Source organism: Podarcis vaucheri (assembly GCF_965113315.1).
Source record: "Podarcis vaucheri genome assembly, chromosome: 14".
In the NCBI taxonomy this organism is placed as follows: Eukaryota; Metazoa; Chordata; class Lepidosauria; order Squamata; family Lacertidae; genus Podarcis; species Podarcis vaucheri.
The window spans coordinates 1,377,502-1,404,495 of record NC_138752.1 but is presented as its reverse complement, the minus strand read 5'-3'; the positions used below and the strand labels follow the sequence as shown (position 1 = coordinate 1,404,495).

The 26,994-nt window shown below is 46.3% G+C and overlaps 1 protein-coding gene across 5 annotated transcripts in view; it reads right to left on the bottom strand.

Annotated features, from left to right (window-relative positions):
- The window catches only part of CIB2 (calcium and integrin binding family member 2), a gene marked incomplete at its 3' end in the record, with an annotated part of 46,776 nt that overhangs the window by 2,772 nt on the left and 17,010 nt on the right, over positions 1–26,994 (bottom strand). For 3 of the 5 annotated variants that reach the window (XM_082198153.1, XM_082198155.1, XM_082198157.1), the window contains 3 exons: positions 20,279–20,390; positions 12,345–12,492; positions 10,491–10,723 (listed from right to left, as the gene is read on the bottom strand). In XM_082198153.1, coding sequence (XP_082054279.1) covers positions 10,491–10,723; positions 12,345–12,492; positions 20,279–20,390 — 493 coding nt within the window. Of the gene's footprint in view, positions 1–10,490; positions 10,724–12,344; positions 12,493–20,278; positions 20,391–26,994 lie in introns of those variants that run through there. The other 2 variants (XM_082198154.1, XM_082198156.1) reach the window with 1 other exon arrangement.

Here is a 26,994-nt window from a genome sequence, read left to right as displayed (position 1 = left end):
TGCAGCTGACTAATATTACAAGGAGTAATGAAAGTAACAATATACAGAAGCAGCAGGACAGTAACTCAAAGATACTGGGTTCCTCTGGCACCAACTCTTCCTCTTTTATGGAGTAATTTAAAACCCTCTGGGATTGCTGTCATTCTCAGGGATAGCGTGCACTTAGGGGGGAAGGATTATAAAGGCCAGTCCAATATTTTGGATGCAAAAGACCAACATATCCACAAAATACATTTAAAGCACATTTAACACGGCTCCCCCACCACAGAGAAAGATTCTTGGGAAGTGTAGTTTACCCCTCACTGGGTTACAATTCCCAGCATCCTTAGCAAGCTACAGTTCCCAGGATTCTTTGGGAGAGAGCATGTGCTTTAAAAGTGTGTTTAGAATGATTTGATCAACTCTGCCTAGTCAAGCTATCTGTCCAGATTGCGACCCAGAGCCCCTGTGCCAGAAGGCCTACATTTCGCAAGCAGCTGGGGGGGGTCAGCAAGTATTTGGACAGCGCCTCTTTAAAGTGCAGAAGGGGGTTGGCAGGAGGCTCGCAGGATTGAATCCATGTACCCCAAATGTCTCTGCACACAGAGGAGGCCAATCTAGAACTCTTCACCCTGCCATTTACAGGAATTATCTGCTGTTTCCAAAGTTCAATGGTGAGTGTGGATCCTTATGTCGTCAAACCAACATTCTTGCATGTAATGCAATGGTTTCATCTTTTTATAATTGTATATTATACTATTGTAACCCATCCTAGGACCTCTAGATAGATAATGACAGGAAGACAGAGAGAAGGCAACAATGAAGGCTAACACCCCAGAGGACAGGATCACACTTCAAAACGACCTTGACAGATTAGAGAACTGGGCAAAAACAAACAAGATGAATTTTAACAGGGAGAAATGTAAAGTATTGCACTTGGGCAAAAAAAATGAGAGGCACAAATACAAGATGGGTGACACCTGGCTTGAGAGCAGTACATGTGAAAAGGATCTAGGAGTCTTGGTTGACCAGAAACTTGACATGAGCCAACAGTGTGACGCGGCAGCAAAAAAAGCCAATGCAATTCTGGGCTGCATCAATAGGAGTATAGCATCTAGATCAAGGGAAGTAATAGTGCCACTGTATTCTGCTCTGGTCAGACCACACCTGGAGTACTGTGTCCAGTTCTGGGCACCACAATTCAAGAAGGACACTGACAAACTGGAACGTGTCCAGAAGAGGGCAACCAAAATGGTCAAAGGCCTGGAAACGATGCCTTATGAGGAACGGCTAAGGGAGCTGGGCATGTTTAGCCTGGAGAAGAGGAGGTTAAGGGGTGATATGATAGCCATGTTCAAATATATAAAAGGATGTCACATAGAGGAGGGAGAAAGGTTGTTTTCTACTGCTCCAGAGAAGCGGACACGGAGCAATGGATCCAAACTACAAGAAGGAAGATTCCACCTAAACATTAGGAAGAACTTCCTGACAGTAAGAGCTGTTCGACAGTGGAATTTGCTGCCAAGGAGTGTGGTGGAGTCTCCTACTTTGGAGGTCTTTAAGCAGAGGTTTGACAACCATATGTCAGGAGTGCTCTGATGGTGTTTCCTGCTTGGCAGGGGGTTGGACTCGATGGCCCTTGTGGTCTCTTCCAACTCTATGATTCTATGATTCTATGATTCTATGAATTTAACACAATGAAGTTAGAGTGCTTTCTCCTCCACCCCAATCCTCATCCCATCTCCTTCCATGACTATTTGTTTAATTTACATAGTGCCTTCTGGGCATTGCATTGAGGAAGTTCATTGTTTTAAAGAAAGTCCAGCCATTTAATTTAATTTAATAAACATGAATGATGCAAAGCAAGCGAAAGGGGAAGAATCAAATGAGCAAGTTTGGTGATCATGAGTGTCAGGGGTTCAGGAGCAGAGGCGAGGGCAAGGGAGGAAACAGAGAGCGAGGGGGAGGAGTCCGAAGGAAAGATGAGCGATGACGACGACCCGAGGTCTCCAAGTCTGTCCAGTGAATCGGAAGATTCACAGAAAGGAGCGCCAGTGACCAGAGCAAGGGGGGAGCTTAGGGGGACACCCCAGGAAGAAGGGACAAGAGGGGGTTCAGAGAGCAGCAGTTGGAAATCGGGGCCAACGTCCCCAACAGAGCGCAGTGGGGAGGAAGGGCGCCAGGCATCGGGATCCGGCGGCTCGCCGCAGGGGGGAGGGCATGAGTCAGGAGTGGCCACGCCTCCATCGGAGAGCGAAGAAACGGTCAAGCGGAAAGTGGAAGGTTGGGCGCACGCGCCAAAATCAAATGCACAGGAAGGCGGCGCAGTAAGCAGCCCGGAAAGGGAGCCAGGTCCTAAAGCCCGCCGCAAGGAGACAGAAGGGTCCGGGGGGTCAGCGTCAGAAGAGTCCCGGAAGGAAGAGACCACGGGGGGCAGAGGGACCCAGAGAAGAACGGTCAGGCGGAAAAGGTGGAGTAAGGCTAGGGTATTAAGTTGGTGTACAGGAGGCGGGACTCAGACGGAGCTTCGCCGGTCTAGCTTCTAAGACGTAGGGCTGCACGCTGCAGCTTGGAATTGGAAACTGTAACTTAATAAAGACTTTTATAAAGTGAACGCTGGCTAGCGTGATCCTCTGGGAGCTGGGAGCTGGGATCTGGAAGCAGCCCTGACAGTAAGCTCCGTCTCAGTTTTTGGCACCTAAAGCCTCGCCGAGAGGGGTGAAGACTGGTGCCTACTCGCAAGCTCACGAACGGCAGACAAGATGACTGCCGAACAGCAGATAGCAGATCTGCAAGAAGCGGTGAGACAACTGAATGCCGAGGTACTCGCATCCAGGAAGAGAGAGGGGGAAGCAGCCGCCGCCTACCAGGATCTCCAGGTCAGATTGGAAGTGCTTACGAAGCAAGGGCAACTGACACCCAAACCGGAGGGAATTGGGTTGGGGAGAAGAGCGGGCGGTCTAGTATCTCACTTCGATGGGAATTTACAACAGTACCCCAACTTCCGAGCAGATGTACAGTGTGCGCTGCAACTGCTGGACAAGGACTTTAGAGATGAGCAAGAGAAGGTGGGGTTTATCCTGTCCCATTTGCATGGAGATGCTAAAGCATGGCTGCGCAATTTGTGGAGAGATAAGGATCTGGAGCTCCGAAGTGCGGATGCCTTCATTAAAGCGATGGATGCGTGTTTTTTATCAAGCATAGACGTGGATCTTGCCCGGAAAGAGATACACGGACTGAAGCAGGGGAGGGCCAGTGTAAGGCAGTATCATGCCCACTTTTTTGCGCTGGTCAGTGCCCTAGAATGGGACAGAGATTCAGCTCCAGTCAGAGACCTTTTTTGGGAAGGCTTGAGCGGCGCGGTTAAAGACGAAATTGCGAGGGGGGAGAGACCCCGGAGCACGCAGGAGGTCGTTCAGAGGGCGCTGACGGTTGGGGTGCGTCTGGAAGAACGTCCATGGAGCAGGGAAGGAGGGCGCGAACCAGCGAGAGGGTTCTCCTTCGTTCCCAGGGAAGCAGCGCGTGCGCAATCTACGCCTCCGCCAGGAGGGGGAGCGGAACCTATGGAGGTTGGAGGTGCCAGGGCTCAGTCAGCTACCAGAGCTCTAGCGCCGGGAGCAGTCAAGGCGAAGCCTCCTAGAGGGAACCGGAAGTGCTACATCTGCGACAGTCCTCAGCACATGGCGAAAGAGTGTCCCCAAAGGATCCACAAGCACACTGCAGCCTCTGCAACGGTAACTGCAGCTACTCAGCACAAAGAACCACAGCAGGGAAACGACGGAGTCTGGCTGGAGACAGAGGCACTGGGGCCCAGCCAGACGAGTCAGTGAAGCAGTCCCCAGAGATTTTGCAGCCCACAGACCCCCTCCCGCCCAAACCAGTAGTGCAGCTCACCGCATCGCTCCAGCTACCCAATGGAATCACCATGGACGTGCCAATTACCATCGACTCAGGCAGCAATGCGGACTTTATAGGGCAGGACTTTGTCGACCGGCACGCCATACAGTTGCTGCCTGCCACGCTGCCCCTGCAGGTTGTCACGGTGGATGGCAGGGAGCTGCTAGGGGGGCAGGTGGTGAAGCAAACGCCACCAATGGTGATGCGCCTTGGCAATCACAGGGAAATCATCAGTTTTAATGTCACCCAACTGTCGGACACGCCTATTGTATTGGGCATGAGTTGGCTGGACAGACACAGTCCGACGTTGGCTTGGTACCAGCGGCAGCTGATCTTCGGATCTTCCTATTGTGCTGAACACTGCATCCTGCCCCGGCAGGAGGGAGAGGAAGAGGAGTCACAGCTGCAGCTGGGGACACTGCAAGCAGTCCCCCACAAATACGCAGGATTTTTGGAGGTTTTCTGCGAGAAGGAGGCGGACAAGCTACCCCCCCACAGACCATATGACTGCAAGATTGACCTCCTGCCAGGGGCGGCGCTGCCAAAAGGGAAGCTGTATTCTATGTCTGAGGACGAACTACAGGAACTCAGAGAGTTCATAGATCATAATTTGGAGCGCGGTTTCATCCGGGAGTCCAAGACAGTGGGGGGCAGTCCTGTATTCTTTGTCAAGAAGAAAGACACGCCCCAAAAAAGGCTCGTGGTGGACTATCGGACCTTAAACAGCATGACCAAGCCATCGGATTTCCCCATGCCCAGGATCGACGACCTCCTCGCGACGGTGCGCAAAGGAAGAGTGTTCACCAAGTTGGACCTGCGCGGGGCGTACAACCTCATTCGCATGCGGGAAGGCGATGAGTGGAAGACAGCCATGTTCACGCCTCTGGGCACCTACGAATACAGAGTTATGCCGTTTGGACTGCAAAATGGCTCCCACTGTTTTCAAGCTTTCATGCATCATGTGTTAGCGGGTCTCCTCTACAAGAAGTGTGTCTGCTTCCTGGATGACATCCTGATATTTTCTGAATCGCAGCAGGCCCACGACAGAGACGTCAAGGAAGTGCTGAGCAGACTACAGCAGCATAGGCTGTACGCCAAGCTGGGAAAGTGCCAGTTCGACGTGTCGGAGGTGGATTTCCTGGGCTACAAGTTGTCAGACAAGGGGCTCGCCATGGACAGCGCCAAGGTTCGCGCTGTGTTGAATTGGAAAAGCCCGCGCAACCGGAAGGAGGTCCAGCGGTTTATCGGCTTTGCGAACTTCTATCGCAAGTTTATCAAGGGGTTTGCAATGCAGACGGTGGCCATCACAGACACGCTCAGCTCCAAGAAAAAGAAGTTCATCTGGACGGAGCAGGCGGAGCAGTCCTTTCAGGCACTCAAGCGTCTCTTCGCGTCGGAAGAGCAGCTACTGCATGTCAACCCCAGCAGACCGATGAGGGTGGAGACGGACGCTTCAGACAGAGCCGTGGGAGCAGTCCTGTTGCAGTAAGACCCACAGGGGGCTTGTAGGCCGGGAGCGTTCTACTCCAGGAAGCTCACCAAGTCGGAACAGAACTACACCATCTGGGACAGGGAGTTGCTCGCCATTCACGCAGCTTTCAAGGCGTGGAGGCACTTCCTGATCGGCGCTAAGCACACAGTGCATGTCTGCACAGACCACAAGAATCTGGAGTACTGGCGCACAGCGCGGTTCCTGAACCAGAGGCAGATACGTTGGGCAGAGTTCTTTGCGGACTTCGACTTCCGAATAGAGTATGTCCCGGGAGACACCAACGTCATGGCGGATGCACTATCCCGTAAACCACAATACCTGGAGGAGGCGACGCCAGAGACGGCCATGCACATCTTCGCACCGACAGCGTGGGCGTGCGCTTCGGCAACGGTTGACCTGGATGCGGTACGGCGAGCGTTGCAGGACGACGCCTTCGCGCAAGCAAAATTGGCAGAGGTGCATAGGGGCACGGCGACGACCGACGAGTTCCAGGAGCGCGATGGATTGCTCATCCGTAAAGGGGCCATCTACGTGCCGGGAGACGAACTTCGCGCCAAGGTACTGCAGCAGTTGCACGACGCGCCCACCGCCGGGCACTTTGGCACGGAGAAGACGATGGAATTAGTCGCTAGAGACTTCTGGTGGCCCAGAATGAGAGGGGAAGTCGCAGACTACGTGGCGAGGTGCGACACCTGCCAGAGGGCCAAGCCAGTGCACAGACCGCCGGCGGGGCTGCTGGAACCGCTGCAAACCCCATTCGAACCATGGGAGAGAGTGGCCCTGGACTTTGTCACGGATCTACCCAGCTCGAGGGGCAAGACAGCAGTGCTACTGGTGGTGGACTTGTTCACCAAGATGGCGCACTTCATTCCGTGTGCAAAGGTGGCCACGGCGGAACAAACCGCCAAACTGTTCATAGATCATGTGTTCAAGGTTCACGGTCTGCCGCGGTCTATACTGTCCGACCGGGGGCGACAGTTCATCTCGAACTTCTGGCAGAAGCTGATGGGCTTCCTGAACGTCAAGATCAACCTGGCGTCGGCGAGACACCCGCAGACCAACGGACAAGCGGAGCGAGTCGATGCCATCATGCAGCAGTACCTGAGATGTTATGCAAATCAACAGCCTGCAATGTGGGTGGATTACCTGCCACTCGCCGAGTTCGCCTACAACAACACGAAGCACGTGTCCACAGGGGTGACGCCGTTCTTCGCCAACAATGGAAGGCACCCCAGAACCTTCCCGGGACTGGAAAGAATGGGGGAGGAGGAGCCGCAGGCAGCGGACGCGTTCGCGTCGGAGTTGCAGGAGGTCCACGATCAGCTCCGGCGGCAGCTGGAGCTAGCTAAGCACGCATACAAGGTGCAAGCGGACAAACACAGGAGGGTTGGCGAAGAGATCCAAGTGGGAGACTGGGTCTGGTTGGCAGCCCACGCAGTGCCGGCCAGATCGTTAGCAAAGAAGAAGCTAGGGCATAAGCAACTGGGGCCCTACCAAGTTGAGGCACAGGTCAACCCGGTGGCCTTCCGACTGACACTTCCGGAGGGATCCAGGATGCATCCGGTGTTCCACAGATCGGTGCTCACTCCCTACAAGGCACCTCACAGGTTTCAGGAGCCAGGAACGGCACCGAGTCCGCTCCGGGAGGGGAACGAGCAGGCGGAAGTGCCACAGGAGGAGCCCATCAACGAGGTCACAGAGATTTTGGACTCTAGATGGGGGGAAGAGGGAGTAGAATACCTTCTCGCCAGAGAGGGCACCTCAGCCAGTGCCAACAGCTGGGTGCCAGGCTACGCTTTGGAGGAACCTCTGCTCAAAGACGAGTTTCATGCCCTCTTCCCGCACAAGCCCATGCCAGCCGAGTTTTTCGACGACTGGCTTTTCACACCCACGCTTTCCGCCAGCACGTTCCGGGGGTTCGACTCGGAAGAGGAACCGACACTGGACACGCGTTCCCCGGGGGGGGTCACCCTCGGGATCGGCCTCAGAACCCTCGTATTGGTGGGATGATCGACCAGAGGAGCAGTGGCGCAGGAAGTGGCTGGAGGGTCTAGCTCAAGTGACGGACCCGGGAGCGACCGAGGCAGAGACTGACTTGGACGTGTTCGGGGAGGATCTTGGGTTCGAGCATGGCGGCACAGAGATGGAAGAGGAGGTGACCGTCGTCGACGAGCGCAGGGAGGAAGAACAGGAAGTCTTCAGTTGGATGCCCGCCACAGGAAGAGAACTGTATCCGGCATTCGCCCCCATGACAATGGAGCGCCCAGCACCCACACCTGAAGGAGGGGAGGGGGGAAGGGGGGGCTTCGAGGGGGGATGGATGTCAGGGGTTCAGGAGCAGAGGCGAGGGCAAGGGAGGAAACAGAGAGCGAGGGGGAGGAGTCCGAAGGAAAGATGAGCGATGACGACGACCCGAGGTCTCCGAGTCTGTCCAGTGAATCGGAAGATTCACAGAAAGGAGCGCCAGTGACCAGAGCAAGGGGGGAGCTTAGGGGGACACCCCAGGAAGAAGGGACAAGAGGGGGTTCAGAGAGCAGCAGTTGGAAATCGGGGCCAACGTCCCCAACAGAGCGCAGTGGTGAGGAAGGGCGCCAGGCATCGGGATCCGGCGGCTCGCCGCAGGGGGGAGGGCATGAGTCAGGAGTGGCCACGCCTCCATCGGAGAGCGAAGAAACGGTCAAGCGGAAAGTGGGAGGTTGGGCGCGCGCGCCAAAATCAAATGCACAGGAAGGCGGCACAGTAAGCAGCCCGGAAAGGGAGCCAGGTCCTAAAGCCCGCCGCAAGGAGACAGAAGGGTCCGGGGGGTCAGCGTCAGAAGAGTCCCGGAAGGAAGAGACCACGGGGGGCAGAGGGACCCAGAGAAGAACGGTCAGGCGGAAAAGGTGGAGTAAAGCTAGGGTATTAAGTTGGTGTACAGGAGGCGGGGACTCAGATGGAGCTTCGCCGGTCTAGCTTCTAAGACGTAGGGCTGCACGCTGCAGCTTGGAATTGGAAACTGTAACTTAATAAAGACTTTTATAAAGTGAACGCTGGCTAGCGTGATCCTCTGTGAGCTGGGATCTGGAAGCAGCCCTGACAATGAGGGTCACTGCATGAGACAGTTCTGGAAAAGGGCAATTAGTCCCAGCTAGATGGGTGGAGGAATCCTCACAGGCTCAAATTAGAGTCAATAATCCTAAGGCTGATCAACCAATAGTTTGATTCAACATAAGGTGCCTTCCTATGATTGGCAGGCCTGTATTTCAATCCCAAAGCCCCCTGGAACTGTAGTTCAGTGGAAAGTTGAGTGAATTCCAGAAAGAAGCCTTGCAGCCCCCCTACAAATAAAAAAATAAATAAAATTTGTGGTTCTTTGGGTGAATTAAGTTAAAATTTATCAACGTAGATGATAAATTTCTTTCTTGTTTAGTAATGAGCTTAGTTGTTACCACTTAAAAGCAAGTCAAATCAAATATACAAGGGAGCTTTCTTCTTTAAAAAAAAAGTATCATAATCCGATTGGTGGTTCTGTTTAATCATACAGTTAGAATATTTAACTTTTATTTTATATATATGAATATCTTTCTGTTTTTAGTGTATATTCAATGTATGTTACGTAACTCCTAAAATAAGTATCTGTTCCGGTAATGCTGACTATTTCAGTTCCAAAAAGGGAGAGAAGGTGGTATTTGAACCACAGCATTTGATTCATCAATCCTAATTTAATTAATTTTTTTCAACCCAATACACCACTTAAGCAGTAGGAACTGTTTGGGAAAAGGCTGTGCTGAAACTCTGAATCTTGTTATACCTGTAATTGAATTCCCCCATTAAGCAAATCCCAAATAAGAAAGAACCCAAACTCTGGTCTTTTGCTACTACCTCTTGAGCAGTCCTTTCTAGTGGGTGGGTGTGGGTGTGCGCAGGCATGTGCATGTGCTGCTGCCCCATTGCAGTGATGCTAAATTCCTGGATTTCTTACCTTCACCTCGCAGGAGTAAAACCCTATCTTCAAAAGGAACTTGCAAGTTCCATCTGGAGATATCTGAGCGGTGGCTTTATCCTTTTCCTGTCTCTAGAGTGTTGTGGGGCAGAATGCAGCCAATGGTCTGTAGCCACCATTCTGTGTCCACTCGTGCATGAACACTAGCAGATGGGTGAGTTGTTGTGCAAAGAGGAATTCAGTACAGCCGTTGCATTAGGTTAAATCCATTGAACAACCCTTTTCGTGATCTCTGGCACCACAAAATTGCCAGCAACTTGCTTACGGTAGGTGTTCTCTTGCTCAGCTACATTCCACTGGTGCAAAGCATTTCACCGACACAGTAAGTACAACTGCTAAGTGATTTTAACTTGGCGCTACATTGGCTACAACCCAGTATCTTCAGGATCTGCACCTTCCTTTATGCTCTGCTCCTCCTCTCCACACATCTGCAAACAACGCTACAGAAGCAATGCCCTCATCCCATCCTGAAAGGAAAGCCTGCTCCTATTTGAATCATGGGGAAAGCTGTGGAAAGAAAATTTAAAATTCACGGCATGTAGTTCGCTAAAAGAAAACTATATGAAAATTATGTATAGATGGTATTTAACACCTGTAAAACTTGCTAAGATATATAAAAACTCATATAACTTATGTTGGAAATGTAAACAAAAAGAAGGTACGTTTTTTTCATATGTGGTGGACATGCAAAAAGGTAAAAGGCTTCTGGGAAATGATACACAATGAAATGAAAAAAATGTTTAAAAATATTAGGAGATGAAGTGCCAAAGAAGCAAAAGAGACTATTTATGTAGGCAACCACAGCTGCCAGAATGCTACTTGCCCAGAAGTGGAAAGAAGAGGACGTCCCAATGAAAGAAGAATGGAAGACTAAGATGATAGACTATACCAAAATGGTAAAATTAACCGTGAAGATCAGGCACCAAGATGAAGGAAAATTTAATCAAGAATGGGGGGAAACTATAGAGTATTTTAAAGAACACTGTAAAAATGTTGAAACATTAGCAAGGTGGTTGTAGCATTTATGAACTAAAGGTAAAATTAGGATGTGAAAATGAATTTGAAATTAAGTGAAGAAAAATAGTTATATGCAAAGAGAATAAAGGGGGGGATGGAAACTGGTGGGTGAGAGGAAGTCAATCAATTCTGGGAGCATTGCAAATGCTTATACATGTACCTGAGGAAATCAGGTGCTTTGGAAATCATGTTTTCAAAATCAGAAAATCCAAGCTTGCCATCACCGTCCATATCCGCTTCGTCAATCACTTTTTCGCAGACCAGGCTCACCTCTTCCTCTGTCAGCTCTTCTTTTGTCAAATTGTTGAGGGTTTTTTCCAGATCAGATTTACAAATGAAGTTGTCTGTGTTAAAATCTGGGCAAGCAAAGATGGGAGAAAACAGGTGGTCGATATGCCTCTTCTCCAAGGACACCGTAAGCCCAAAGGGAACCCCTGGATGGCAGGTGACTAAAGGATGTGTGAACGTTATCTCAGTCAGGAATATCAGAAGAGCTCTGCTGGACTGAACCATTCATCCAGAATCCTGCCAACAAGATACCTCTGAAAATCCCACCCATGGGGACTGTTTGTCCCCCAGCAACTGGAATTGAGAAGTGGGCATGGGTCACATCCAGATCATAATTCAAATCAAATTTAAAGCACATGGACTTGGGAACCATAGTTTGCCCCCTCACAGCTACAGCTCCCAGGATGCCTGGAGGAGGCCATGTGCATTCAATGTATGTTGTGGCTGTGGCCACAGTTCAGAGCTGAGGAGAGACCATGACTTCCTGCCCCTGTTCACGGCTCCTCATCTGCTTCACGGCCAGGGGAAGGCTCAGGTCTGTGGCCCAGAAGGCTTTACAGCACGGGGGGGGGTGTTCCACAGAGTTTAGAGCTACAGGGACGACTTTTCCAAGTAACCATTAAGTGACCATTACAGTCCTCGCCAGTTCCACTTTACAAAACAGCAGGCCAAGGGGGTGAATTTGGCAGGTGTTGGCTGCTCTACACCAGGTGCTTGCCGATTAATCTTGCAAATGCATAAGAGAATGGCAATTAAAAGGCCATTGTATTGATTTGTTTTATTGTCTTTGGCCCAAGAAGCAGGATTAGCATCAGCCCTATTTAATTATAAAGCTGCAGAATGACATTTAGCATGTTGGGTAATTGTCAGTAAAACAGTCAGCATGGATTTATTTGCAAAAGCTCTGGCATCTGGTAGGTCATTCTGAAATAAAGAAAATAAATCAGAAAGCGTTTTTTAAAAAATATCGGGCCCCCACCTCACCCAAAAAATGCTTTGGTGAAATTTAAAAGCAGCTGTTATACTAAATCAATTATATTGCTTCTGAGAATGTTGCTTCTCAGAAGCCCAAGGTTTTTTTTAAAAAAAAAAATTGCAGTTGTTCCATAAGGCAAGAGTGAATGCACCATTTCCAACTACACAGCACCCCCAGGAAGCTGAGGGAATCATAGAGTTGGAAGGGACCCCTGAGGGCCATCTAGTCCAACCCCTGCCATGAAGTTTACCCATGAGATCGCCTTACTTCACATATGCCCCTTCAGCTGCTTCAATCTGCAGAACTGCCAGAGGTGTCGCATAATATTCATTCCGCATTGTAAAAAAATCTGTATCTTAGTGTGGCAGAACCTATACTTTGGAACTCCTTGTCTCTTGACCTCAGCCTTCACTGAACTCTTTCTGCGCCTGCTGGGTTGGACTCGATGGCCCTTGTGGTCTCTTCCAACTCTACGATTCTATGATTCCTCCTTCAGTGCTAAAATCTTTTTTTGTAGACAAGCCTACGCTGATATGTAGAACTTTGTTGTGTGTTTTAATCTGTTTCTAATTTATCACTTATTTATTTATTACATTTTTATTTACAATTAAGCAATGTATAAATTTTATTAAATATAAATCTGAAATGGACCAAAACAAAATTCCCTTCCCTTCTGGTCGCTGTTCTAACCCAATGCCAATTCCTCTCCTTACCATAGACCTTGAAGGCGTAGATTGCTTTGAGCTCTCGAGGGGCCGTTTCGCTGAGTACAGAGAACATGTCAACAAAGTCATTGAAGCTGAGGCTCCCCTCGTCATCGTCAGAAAAGGAGTGGACAATCCTCTCCCGGAAGGGGTTCTCCTGCAGAAAGACAGAATGCATGAGCAACTTGCAGATTTGCTTCTCTTTGAAAAAGAAACCCAAAAAGGCAGCACTTTAGCTGAAACACTCCTTTAAAAGTCTCTCTGTATCACCCAAAACAAGTGTACAACCAGGGTTTTTTTCCCAGGGGGCACTCAAGGGTACGCAGTACCAGCGCCTCTTTTTTGCTGTTAAAAAGTGCGGCACTTACAGTTACAACTTCATGCTGAGTACTGGGACCTATTTTTCTAGGGGGGAAAACACTGTGTACAACCTAATACAAAATCCCAGTTATAAGTAAGAACTCTGAATCCCCACAAGAGATCACTGGTGAAAAGTCCATTTCACTGAGTTTTTCTCAAGCTCCTGCAAATCATTGGTGCTTTTCAACTCCTGAGGAATGTCTAGTTGCTCCCAACTACTCGAAAGTATAGACGCTCTGTCTCCCAACCCTCGGCTTGTCTTGGGAGGTGACTTCAGTGCCCAGATTGGCCTTGTTTCCCCACAAAATACAATATTATCTGGACTAAACTTGGAGGACAAACCCAAAATCTGTCAGAGGGCAGCAATGGACACCACCTCTAAGCACACTGGGAAATATCTTTGTGAACTTATAATTAAGCATAACCTTTTGTTATGCAATGGGCATGGTCAAGGGGATCAAGAGGGTTATTTTACTTTTTTTTAAAAAATAATTTTTATTAAGTTTTCCATTTAACAATCCAATCATATCACATTAGTTAATCCGAATTATACCAATACATATAATAAAATCCAAATATTTTGCCGAATTTTTAAATTTTTTGTTGGGGGTACCCATGCTTCAAGTTCAGTAAGGATCCAATCATCTCATATTTCTGCTGCTTTAATGTTCACAAGTCCAATCTTCTTCTTGTTATCGTTTTTCTTCTTAATAACCTCTGAGTTGTTTCCACAGGTGAGTTGAAGCAAGCATTATTATGTTTCTGTGTGGACTTTCACACTGATCCAAAAGTCCTATTTGAGTGGCAGGCGCCATTTTGACAGTTCCGATGAAACAAAGTCTAAGCGTCTGCTCATTAATTTTCCCAGACCAGTTGCTCCATAAATCAGCCTTTCCAGGGGAGTTTTTGCCAAATCAGACGTACAATCCAAACATGATAACAGAACAGTGGCTCGCCTCCCCCTTTGACTGTAAATCGAGGGTTATTTTACTTTTATCTCCCCCAGAGGCTTTACTAGCACCATAGATTATATCCTAACATCCAATAATGTGCCAATTGACTGAGACACCTTTAGGATAATTCCCAGAGCTGAAAGTGACCACTTTCCACTTGAGTTATCTCTGACATCATTCGTTTCTCCTGCCTTTCCTAAATTATTGGATGAAACGGAATATCTGATACTTGGAAAGAGGAGGTTAAAATGGAATGCACAGGTCCAAGAAAAAATGATTCAGATCCTGGATTTCATGAATTTGCTTTATTAAAGGGGGAAATGTTGTTAAAAACAGGAAACATAATCAGACATTATTAGAACATAATCAACCAAATGTGCCCACTGATGTCCACAGCTAGTGAGTAAAAAATAAAAAGTTTCAAAGACAGACTTGGTTTGATAAGGAATGTCAGAATAGCAAAAAATGCCTATTTTAGAAAATTGAAGTTAAAACATGACAAGCACAATCTTGCTCTACAAGCTGAGGTAGCCCAATTATGATACAATTATAAATTATTACTTAAAAACAAGAAACAAATATATTATGAGCAACAGTGGAAAGCATTGGGAGATGCAGCACTTCAAAAGAACTCACGGAAATTTTGGCATCTCGTTGCCCAAGGTACAAATGGGCTGGGATACTCGTTAGAAGTATCTGTTCAAGGAAAGGATTGGGTGACATATTTTACAGGAATATACAGCCCCCGCTCTGACTCATCCTCACAAGTTTACTATACTCAGTTATTAGAACTGCCAGAATGGCCAGATGTCACACCCAATCAGATTAAGAGGCTAATCGTAAGCCAACTAGCCAATAAAGCTCCAGGAGAAGACATGGTCCCAATGGAGATCTATAAGATAAGACCGGATTTCTGGTCACCCATTTTTGCAAAACTGTTTTCATACATTAACAGCTCAGGTCACATACCAGAAGGGTGGAAACTGAGTATAATTGCCCCAATATATAAGGAGAAGAAGAAGAGTTTGGATTTGATATCCCGCTTTATCACTACCCAAAGGAGTCTCAAAGCAGCTCACATTCTCCTCTCCCTTCCTCCCCCACAACAAACACTCTGTGAGGTGAGTGGGGCTGAGAGACTTCAGAGAAGTGTGACTGGCCCAAGGTCACCCAGCAGCTGCAGGTGGAGGAGCGGAGATGCGAACCCGGTTCCCCACATTACAAGACTACCGCTCTTAACCACTACACCACACTGGCTGGTGGTGATAAGAAAAATCCTGCCAATTATAGACCCATTAGTTTGTTAGATGTAGCCTCTAAACTATATGCCAGGCTCCTTCTTGGGAGACTGGAAGAATGGGCAGATACAAATAAGGTGATATCTGAAGCCCAGGCAGGTTTCCAAAGATGGAAATCCACATAGGACCAGTGCTTTCTGCTATGTAAATACATCCATAATTTGAAGCAAAAACTATATGTTGCTTTTATCGATCTAAAGTCAGCTTTCGATACGGTTCCTAGACATGCATTGTGGCAGAAATTAGAAAAGACAAATATAGACCCCCGTCTATTATTTCTCATCAAAACATTATATACTGACACATCAATACAAGTAAAGGTGGATCTGGCCAGCCATCTTACTACTAGAATTAAGACCATTACTGGAGTCAAACAGGGATGCATTTTGGTGCCTTTCTTGTTTAATTTTTATATTAATGACATGGTTAAAGAACTGGAGGGCCTACAGTTTGCCCCTGTCACAATTCTTGACCAAAAATTCTCAGTCTTAATGTATGCTGATGACCTAGTACTTGTATCTACAACCCAGGTAGGCCTGAGACGGCTGCTTGCGAAATTAAGTTCATATTGCACGAGGAATGCTTTATCTATAAAATGCGATAAGACACAGGTCATTGTATTTGGGAAGCGCCCTAAAAAGCATGTTTGGTACCTGGATGAACACATCATAAACCAAGTAAATACGTTTAAATATCCGGGATTTGTTTATTCAGAAGCAGCATCTTGGAATATACAGCTCTCCAATATTAAATTTGCAAGCCTTTAAATCAGCAAAAGCTATTTTGAAATTCGCTGTTTGTAAAGGTGGAAATCTGCTTAACCCTGCTCTATCTGTGTATAAAGCCAAATCAATGGCCCAGATTTTATATGGTGCAGAGGTTTGGGGTACCTCAAAGGTCTCTGGTTTGGAACTCCCACAGAATTATTTTTAAGAGTCCTTTTAGGTTTACCCAGAGACATGCAATCTGCCATGGTCAGGTTGGAGACTCGCATGTTGAGCATAGAGAGCCAAATAAATAAAAGAATCCTCTGCTACTGGTTTAGAATTCAACAGATGGACAACGCTAGGCTACCAAAAAAATGCCCGATTGAGCTCTCAAATGGATTACCCCTTAAAAACTGGGTACATCACGCTGCCCAACTGATGGACAAATATGATCTCTCAGTAACTGAGATCAAATAACTTCCCTTATATTCCCAGAAAAACATTTTTAAATGAACCATAAGGGCAGTGGCAATTAAAAACAACCTAAACTCTATGTACACATCCACATGCACCCCATTATATTTTAAACTTAGAGAGGCCCATGAACAAACACCTTATTTCAATGAACTGACTTTTGTACAACTTCGGAAAGCTTTTACAGAGTTACGATTAAATACAATAAACTCTGCTTATAGAGATGGGAGACACAGAGGCATACCAACAAACAAACGTGTTTGCATTAGGGGATGTCCTGAAGTAGAGGACCTTGCGCTGCCCCTTATATAATGAAGCAAGAGAATGATTTTTAGCACCTATAATGACAAGCTCCCCTGGCCAGAGCCCCTCTGACATGATTTTATATCTGCTCGCAGACATAGATAAGTACGTGACCTGGCCTGTAGCACTCTTTGCAATCGCCGCTAGGAAAATTAGAGCAAATTATATAGCCAAGATAGCCACCAACTGTAAAGGAGATGAATTTATTTGACCCTACCTACAATTTATTTGACCCTACAAGCTAAAGGGTCATGCTGTGGGTTAAACCACAGAGCCTAGGACTTGCCAATCAGAAGGTCAGTGGTTCGAATCCCCACGACGGGGTGAGCTCCCGTTTTCTCAGTCCCAGCTCCTGCCAACCTAGCAGTTCAAAAGCACGTCAAAGTAGATAAATAGGTACAACTCCGGCGGGAAGGTACACGGCGTTTCCGTGTGCTGCTCTGGTTCGCTAGAAGCGGCTTAGTCATGCTGGCCACATGACCCAGAAGCTGTACGCCGGCTCCCTCAGCCAGTAAAGCGAGATAAGCGCCACAACCCCAGAGTCGGCCACGACTGGACCTAATGGTCAGGGGTCCCTTTACATCAAGATATATTCTATCTTTATCACCAAACTCCGAATACAATTGCATACTGTATTAATTAACATTATTTTTAAAATATTAGTGGACATGTGGTGATTTTAGCCTATAAATTTGTTCAAAGTCTTAACCTGTATATTAAGGTACTTCTATAGCTCTGTTTAGAGTAGGTAATGTTTTGATAATATAAATGTTTTAAGTTTTTTGTATTAATTCAGCATATTTCCTTTTAACTGTTGAATGATTCTGTGTACATTGCAGTATCCTTTGGCTATGTGCAATAAAACTGACTGACTGACTGACTGACTAGTTGCACAGGTAAAGCTGCAAATGTCAGATGGCTGGAGCCTCTAAGTTAACCGGTGGAAAAGAAGCGTGAAAGTAGAGCTGCAAGAATGGACAAGCTTTTCCAGGCTGGGGGCTTGAGGTTCCTACCCATGTCCCAGGGCTTCCCCTTCAAGACTTCCCAAGTGGTAGGACCAGGAGCAGCCTGCTAGTGGCACAGGTGCCCCGGGTGAAAGCCCAGTGGTTCATGGGAGATGTACTTTTCAGCACAGCAGGGTAGGGACTGACTTCATTCTCCCCAGGCAACCCCATCCATCCCTACTCTTACTACCACCCAAGACGTCAGGAAGGGAAACAGTGTTTTGGCAAGTAGAGGGGCTGGGAAGGAGTTTCTTCAGAGGGCTAGGGAAAGCAGGCAGGGAGGGAAGCGGGGAGCCAGGATTTTGTGAAGCCTGTCTCGCCAAAGCTTACATCCCAGCCCAAGTTGGAAAAGCAGTGTATCATGGGAAGCTGCCTTCTGCTGACTCAGATAGTTTGCACATCACTCTCAGTCCCGTCTGCACTGACGGCCACAGTTTTCCAAGCTTTCAGGAAGAAATCTCCTAGTCCTACCTGGAGAAGTTAGGAATTCAACTGGAGACCTTTGGCCTGCAAAGTCTGTGCTCTCTCTCCCCTTCTCCTAGATGGGCTCCCTTCCCAGGTGGATGAGCCCCATCTGCCCCTCACTTCCCTCCACAGCATGGGCAGAAACTGCCTTCTTGACCGTTGGATCCACTCTTGGTCTCATCTACTCAGTCCGCCAGTTCCAGCAACACAGGAAGCTCCCTTATACAAAGTCAGGCCATTGGTCCATCTCCTTCAACACTGTTTACACTGACCGGGAGCAGCTCTTTTGGGTTTTAGGAAGGATATTTCCCAGCCCCTACCTGGAGATGCCTTGCACATGCCAAGAATGTTCCATCAGTCCACCGGGAGGATGGGCCAGGCTGGGACGAAACAGTAAGACATGCCTTTCCATTGCAAAAAGCAGAGCAGAGCCATTTGCCGTCTCCTCCCATGCCCAGGTTGGAACGTGAGCAGCAGCCGTCTGAAGAGTTATTATCTGCACCCAGACATAACATCCTGGGCAAACCAGGACTTCAGCAGCCTCTCTCTCCTTTCCACGCCCTGCATTACCACCAACTGGTTTCTCTTACAACTGAGTATATTGCCACAGGATCCAGTTACGGTGATGGCAGTTTGCAAAGTGATGAATTAAGGACACTCAGAAGCAGGTAATGAACCTAAAGCGTACCGCAGGGCTGCACTCTTATACCAGGGCCCCCCATGCGGTCTGCCAACAAATGTTATCTGGCCCTCAGGTGACCCTAACTAATTTTAATTGAAGTGCAGAGAAAAAATGCCCACAATTTCATCCATTTGGGGGAATTCCCCTCCCCCAAAAAGGTGAAAGAGTTGGAGAATATTGGGGTGCTCCAATGCATGCAGTGGCTACTCAAGAGGTCTGGATCATACAGTCAGGAACACCTGCATCCTGCTCTCCTGGGCCAAATTCCTCCCCTTCAGAGGGTGATGCCATGGATTCTGAGGAGCTGATGGAGTGGGATGGAGGAAGCAACACTCATGTCTGCTTGTGTGAGTTGCCAACCTGAGCTCTACTTCAAGGTGCGACCCTGAACTTGAACTCCTGCTGAAAACCCTCAACTGGCTGCAACCTCCACCTGGAACCCACCAGTGCGTGGGCCACTGGCTGAGTTCCTGAGCCAGGAAGACTCATCTAGACATACTGAGAAATGCAAGTAAACACTGTCTTCCAAATGGGGATGGACACATGGCAGGCACCATGCCATTCATCATGCCAGGAGTTAGGCCACTCTTCTTCAATAAATAAATAAATAAATAAATAAATAAATAAATAAATAAATAAATAAAGGAAACCCTGAGTCCACCTTCCACAGGAGGCTGTTCCACAGGGTGGGCGCCACTACCAAGAAGGCCCTCTGCCTGCTTCCCTGCAACCTCACTTCTTGCAGTGAGGGAACCGCCAGAAGATCCTTGGAGGTGGACCTCAGTGTCTAGGCTCCATATTGTATGTTGTGATCTCCCATTTTGCAATCTGATGAATTGGTACCTTTTTCTCCCCTCCACCTTCCTTTGTTCCATACTGAGCATACAAATATATCATATGGCAACTGATCATCCCAAAGCTTCCTTCAAAATGTGAAGCGTTAAAATTAACTCATCTGTTGACTCAACCCAAGAATTTAGACTCCTGTATATAATGTCTTGAGTGGTCGATCACCCTGTGCATATATGAAGTTACAAGGCCATGGATATGATGTAAAGTAATCCTCAAGGTTGTGAGCAGGTCAAAGCAACCAAGCTGCAATGGCTCGAGAATAGACTCTGGATGAAGTCATGGATTGCCCTGGGAATCTATGGAAGAAGGGAGGCAGGGGGAGGTGGTATACCCATATAGCCAAATATGAAAACATTTTTAAAAAGAAAGAAGCTGAATTTACATGGAAGTGAGGAACCGATCTAAGCAAAGAAACGAAGCTCACAAGAAGTGCCTGGCTCTTGAGTCAGGCCAAAGGCCTGTCTAGTCCCTCATGCAGTTTTCACAGTTGTCAACCAGGTGGCCCTGAGAAGCCTACAAACAGGACCTGAGGACAACAGCCCTCTCCCCATTGGTAACTCCCAGGAAGAATGGAGGAATGGAGATAGTGCGGTGAGGAGGAGGCACAGCACATTTCCCCCCTCAAAAAGTTGGGCACCAGTTTGTTAAGGTTTGCTGGGGGTTGTAATTCTGTGAAGGTGAAAACTGCAGTGTCTAGAATTTCTTGAGAGAAAGAATCTGTTTCAAATCTGCTTTAAATGTATGGTGTGTACGCAGCCTTACAGCCAAAGTCAGTCCCCCCAGTCAAAGATTTTGTGGGGTTGGGCTGCAGAAGAATGGCAGAATGGAGACATGAAAAGTAATACCTTTAGCTCTGGCATGTTCACTATAAGCTGCATAGGTAGTTTAACATCTGGATTCTTCGTATAGTCCATAGGTACCATGTTTGGTGCCAGTTCGTGGTAGCGGCCGTGCAACCTGTAAACAAGCACACAGACACAAACAGAACAACACACAGAAGAAGCTGTAAGGAACTGTTTCCATTGCACAGTGCAGACAGACTCAGGCAGACATGCTGCTCTAAAGCCCTCTTTTATTGCAAACAAAATAGGCTGGGGATTGAGCTGCTGAGTCTCCCTCTCAAAGCAATTTCAGCTTAGCCCAAGACCAGGCATGCATGTTATACTGATCATCTCTGCAGAAGGTCTGATTGTTGAATTAGAGCAATGCTAGCAATGCATCCTCAAGAAGTCCCCGCTAGGAAAATGTACTAATAGCACTGCTTATTCTTCCAAGAGATGCTCACTTTCCTTGCACCCAAATCAGAAATAAGTTGCTGATTAATGGCACCACATATCTCTAGGGGGGTTGCTGCTTTGGGGGGGGCAATCTGCAGATACCCCAATTGTGGTTTGTTCCAATTCCACACTAAACTGTGGAAAAGGAGTGGGACAAAGGGAAGTGTGGAGGAGCCCTGAGTGCAGATGACCCCTCAACCAGACAAGGGTGTCCCCTGTCCCTATTACTATTTATCTTGGTGTTGGAAATTCTGAATAGGAAAATAAGGAATGATTAAGTTATAAGAGGTATAGTATTAGGGAAAAAATCTTATAAATTGAGAGCTTACACTGATGACCTTATCATTACTATGGAAAACCCCAAAGAAAGTTTACCAAAAGTGATTGAGGTGATAAAAGAATTTGGACAGGTGGCCGGTTTTAAAATTAACTGTAAAAAAAAAAGTTAGTTAAAAATATAGGGCCGGAGGAAAAGAAAGAATTTCAAAAAATTACTGGATTAGAGGTGAAGAAGAAAGTCAAGTACTTAGGGATTTGGCTAATGGCAAAGAATATCAACCTATATCAGGATAATTCTGTAAAAACTTGGAATGAGATAAAAAGAAATTTGGAAATTTGGGGTGGACTACATCTTTCTTTTGGGGGAAGAATCTCCACAATTAAGATGAATGTCCTTCCAAAAATGATTCCCTCCCCCCCTCCCCAGACTATTCCGGTGTTAGGGGGAATGCGCTGCTTTAAGGACTGGCAAAGAGACATTTCAAAATTCACATGGCAAGGGAAAAGACCTAGGATTAAGCATGAGCTATTAATTGATGTTAAGGAGGGGGGTTTTCCTTGCCTGATATCAAATTGTATCACAATGCAGCATGCCTATCTTGGAGCCGTGAATGGGTAGTACTGCAAAACACAGACCAGTTGGACATAGAGGGGTTTGACAGCCATTATGGTTGGCACACATACTTGGCTTATGACAAGGTAAAAGTCCACAAGGGTTTCTTGAATCATATGATAAGAAAACCCCTTTACAAAGTATGGACTAAATATAAAGATTTACTCGAACTGAAAACCCCTTGGTAGCTTTCCCCTATAGAAGCTTTTGCAGTTAGGAAAAAAAATGAAAAAGAACTAGGCAACTTATAAAACCTTGCTGGAAGAAAAAATTAATAAAGCCTAAAGAAATTTGAGGAGATCCGAACACAAGTAACTGATTGGCTCCAATATTCTCAACGTAATGAAATATTTAGAAAAGACAAACAAAGGGGTTTTGCAGCAGAGTTATCAAGATAAGAGAAAGATTTAATCCAATTGAAATAAAAACTTTTATCCAAGATGTATAAACTCCTCCTTGATTGGAAAGTCAAGGAGGAGGAGGTAAAATCAGTTATGGTTCAATTGGCCCAGGATTTTGGCTATAACATCCAAATGGATATGTGGGAAAGACTCTGGAAGGTAGACATAAAATTCACTGCATGTTATAATCTGAAAGAAAATCTGATGAAAATGTTTTACCGATGGTACCTGACTCCAGCCAAATTAGCCAAAATGTATTTAAAAAATTGAATGTTTGCTGGAGGTTTAAGAAGTCAGAAGGTACAATGCTACATATGTGGTGGAACTGTGTGAAAGTTAGAGAATTCTGGGACATTATATATAATGAACTTTAAAAAAAATATTTAAATGTTCATTCAAAACAAACCCCAGAAACCTTCCTGTTGGGAATCATGTATAATGAGATCCCAAAAAAAAATTAGAAGAATTTTCATGTATGCAACAACGGCAGCTAGAATTTTGATAGCAAAAAATTGGAAAGGAGAAGTGATACCCACCAAATTAGACTGGCAGGTGAAGATGATAGAATATATAGAACTAGCCAAAATGACAGGAAGTTTAAGAGATGATTCAAAACAAAAATTAAATAAAGCATGGAATGTCTTTAAAGAATATTTACAGATACATTGTAAAAATGTAAACGCTTTGATGAGTCTAGACTGAACCTTGCAGGACAATATGGAATACTAATAAATAAAGTGATAATTAAAATTAAGAAATGATAATACAAAGTGTGAAATCGAAAATGAAGCCTAGAAAACATTGTGGAATGAATGGAAATCAAAGGAACATGTGATTTTTTTGGGGGGGGGTTGTTCTTTGATATTTTTACTGCATTGTTTTGTTTTGTTTTTATTGTTCGTTTGTTTTTAAAGTATTGTTTCGATAAAGTACCGTAGTTTTCGCTCCATAAGACACACTTTTTTCTTCCTAAAAAGTAAGGGGAAGTGTCTGTGCGTCTTACGGAGCGAATGTGTGGTCCCTGGAGCTGAATTGCCCAAGGGCAAAAAGCAGATCGTGCTTTTTCTTCTTCTTTTTTTTTTTTAAAGAGGGAAGTGGATGTCGAAACAAAGCTGCTGATCGTTTGCCGATCGGGGAGAGAGATAAGGGTCGCTAGAGATAAAGGAGTCTGCCTGGGAGGGGGGAGGTAAGGACAGCAAACTTGCAAAGTGGGGAAACAGGAAGACTAAAGCAATAAGGAGAGAAATTAGAAGAAAAGGGGGAGCAAAAAACTGCTCCAGCTATGAAAAAGACCCTAAGGCAAACAAGAGGGAAGGGAGGGTTGAAAGGAAACAGCTAATCGGTGGGATCAGAAGAGAGATAAGGGATGCTAGCGGAGGCTGCCTGGGAGGGGGGAGGTAAAAACCCATGGATCCGGAGGATTTTTACATTGGGTCACCTCAAATTCACCATCAGATCACACAACATGTCCATGGCTACAGCCTGCACCAAAAAAATAACGCACCCACTGTTGCCTAGGGCAGCAAAAACGTGGTTACAAAGTATGGATCCACATGGATCCTCAGGATTTTTGCATTAGGTCACCCCAAATTCACCATCAGATCACATGGCCACAGCATGAACCACAAAAATCATACATCTACTGTTTCATTCAGAATATTTTTTTTCTTGTCTTCCTCCTCTAAAACTAGGTGCATCTTATGGTCAGCGAAAAATACAGTGTTAGAGAGAGAGAGAGAGAGAGAGAGAGAGAGAGAGAAGATGATCCCTCTGCCTACCCAGACAGGAAGTCCCTATCCCACTGTCAGTAGCTAACTTAAGTTCCATTCTGCCTCTTGATTGGTTGCTAGTCTTTCCAGCTCTCACTGGTTGCCGGGGAACCAGGAGGTGGACCCAGGGCCTGCTCATTTCAGCTGGTGCTTATTGGGACTGGTAGGGTGAAGAGGCAGAGGAACCAGAGACCAAATTGCAAACATGCGCTGGATTATGGAGAAAGCTAGAGAGTTCCAGAAAGACATCTACTTCTGCTTCATTGACTATGCAAAGGCCTTTGACTGTGTCGACCACAGCAAACTATGGCAAGTTCTTAAAGAAATGGGAGTGCCTGATCACCTCATCTGTCTCCTGCGAAATCTCTATGTGGGACAAGAAGCTACAGTTAGAACTGGATATGGAACAACTGATTGGTTCCAAATTGGGAAAGGAGTACGGCAAGGCTGTATATTGTCTCCCTGCTTATTTAACTTATATGCAGAATTCATCATGCGAAAGGCTGGGCTGGATGAATCCCAAGCCGGAATTAAGATTGCCGGAAGAAATATCAACAACCTCAGATATGCAGATGACACAACCTTGATGGCAGAAAGTGAAGAGGAATTAAAGAACCTTTTAATGAGGGTGAAAGAGGAGAGCGCAAAATATGGTCTGAAGCTCAACATCAAAAAAACGAAGATCATGGCCACTGGGCCCATCACCTCCTGGCAAATAGATGGGGAAGAAATGGAGGCAGTGAGAGATTTTACTTTCTTGGGCTCCATGATCAGTGCAGATGGTGACAGCAGTCACGAAATTAAAAGACGCCTGCTCCTTGGGAGAAAGGCGATGGCAAACCTAGACAACATCTTAAAAAGCAGAGACATCACCTTGCCAACAAAGGTCCGTATAGTAAAAGCCATGGTTTTCCCAGTAGTGATGTATGGAAGTGAGAGCTGGACCATAAAGAAGGCTGATCGCCGAAGAATTGATGGTTTTGAATTATGGTGCTGGAGGAGACTCTTGAGAGTCCCATGGACTGCAAGAAGATCAAACCTCTCCATTCTGAAGGAAATCAGCCCTGAGTGCTCACTGGAAGGACAGATCGTGAAGCTGAGGCTCCAATACTTTGGCCACCTCATGAGAAGAGAAGACTCCCTGGAAAAGACCCTGATGTTGGGAAAGATTGAAGGCACAAGGAGAAGGGGATGACAGAGGACGAGATGGTGGGACAGTGTTCTCGAAGCCACAAACATGAGCCTGACCAAACTGCGGGAGGCAGTAGAGGACAGAAGTGCCTGGCGTGCTCTGGTCCAGGGGGTCACGAAGAGTCGGACACGACTAAACGACTAAACAACAACAACAAGAAGGGTGAAAGGCAGGGAGACCAACAGCAGGTGGCGCCAGAGCCAATGCAGGTGGAGCCAGCACCTGGCGGGTTGTAAGAAACAAGTCAGGCGGGGGGGGGGGGATGGCTGCAGTTGGCAAGGCAGTGCCCTCTTTGCTAGGCTGTAAGGCCAACTCTAGCCAGCTGTGCAGACCTCTGCCACCTTTGTGACAAGAACTTCCCAGGAGGCAAACTGCTGGGAATGGAAGATAAAAGCTGGTAATAGCTCATTGATTAGGAAGGCTTGAGTGGCCATTAGGCCATGAGAGATTCTGAGCATCTCATTATGTCTCCTCCACAACAATGCCAGTCGATTCTGGCCTGCAGAAGAGATTGCAAACCAGGAATGTGCATGGACAGGGGCGGGGTACATTTCTCACCATTTCCAGAGCCTCGGATTTGAGGAGGATCCTTTCCTTCCCCCTGATGCCCCCCCACCAAAAAAGGAAACATCAAACCCTGAGACGTGAACCAAACAGGGTTTATGAGATTTAGTAGAAAACTGCTCCAGCATACATTTTGCGGTGCTCGATGCATTTTCTGCAACTGTTTTCCTCACTGGTGATGGGATTTTCTCATTTTCAATGAGAACATATAGTCTTACATTCCTAAAATGTGCCTGAGGCCCTCTTTCTCCCACCCAATACTGCTGAACAGCTACACTGTGCCAAGAAACAGAGGGGACATTTATCATATGTGGTGGTCATGAAGAGCAGCTAAAGAATCTGGTGAGAGTATTTATAATGTGATAAAAAATGTTTAAAAGTTCATTCCCAAAAAGACCAGAGGCATTTCTCTTAGGAATAATTGAGTCAGATGTTCCTAAGAACTACTGTATAAGAATTTATTTCACTATGCAACAACTGCAACTCGAATTGTATATGCCCAAAAGTAGAGGGAGGGAGCAGTCCCAATGAGAGAGGAATGCTGAAAACGATGAGTTGGTGAGTCTAACCAGCAGAATAAGAGAGCAAGATAAAAGAGTATTTAAAGAGGATTAGAAAAATGTTTGTAGAATATATGAAGAACTACTGTAAACAGGTAAAAACGTTAGCAGGTTTAGAATAAATTCAGCAGTACAAAATATGCAGAAATGAAACGAGAAACGAGACAATACGGAGTAATAAACATATGCAGTAGTAAAAGAAATTAGAACCCACGGAAAGGAGGAAGGGAAGTCAATGTTCATTTTTTAAAAAGATTGCAAGGTTATATTAAAATTGTAATGATGTAACAATATAAATAAATAAATAAAAATTTAAAAAACAAGAACACCACCACCACTGTGGGAAGTATCCTGATATTGTAAGGTTATTACTGATTTTTATTTTTATTTTACTTGTAAGCTGCTTCAGAAGAATTTGCTACCTTCTAAAAGTGGGATAATGGTGCTGATAAGAAATTTTATTTACACATTTTTTTCAAACTCAGAAGTGATGGATTTCAATTTTCTCTGCTTATTAGTTTGTAAGATTTTTCTCTTTCCAACCCACAAATTTAGGACACATGAGCAGAATCCTTTTGACTTTCTGAAATCCCAAAGTCCTTCTGGGATTCAACTGGAGCAGAAGCAAAGGGATGCCAGGAACTCGGAGCAATGATGAGGTGGAGCTGAGGGATTCCACTCAGACCTATCCAATCCCTGCTCTGTCCAGACGAGCAGCTTTGAATGTGAGGGGAGAAGGGGCCAGGTGAGGGGGAGACACAGAAACTGGGCAGTTACCCAGGATAAATATCACATTCAGCCAATGGATGGGTGGGCCATGTTCAGTCAGCAATTTGCCAGCTGACTGAACATTCCATTTTCATTTGTGATGCTTCTGCAGGAGAGCAAAAGCGCATTCCTGGGCAC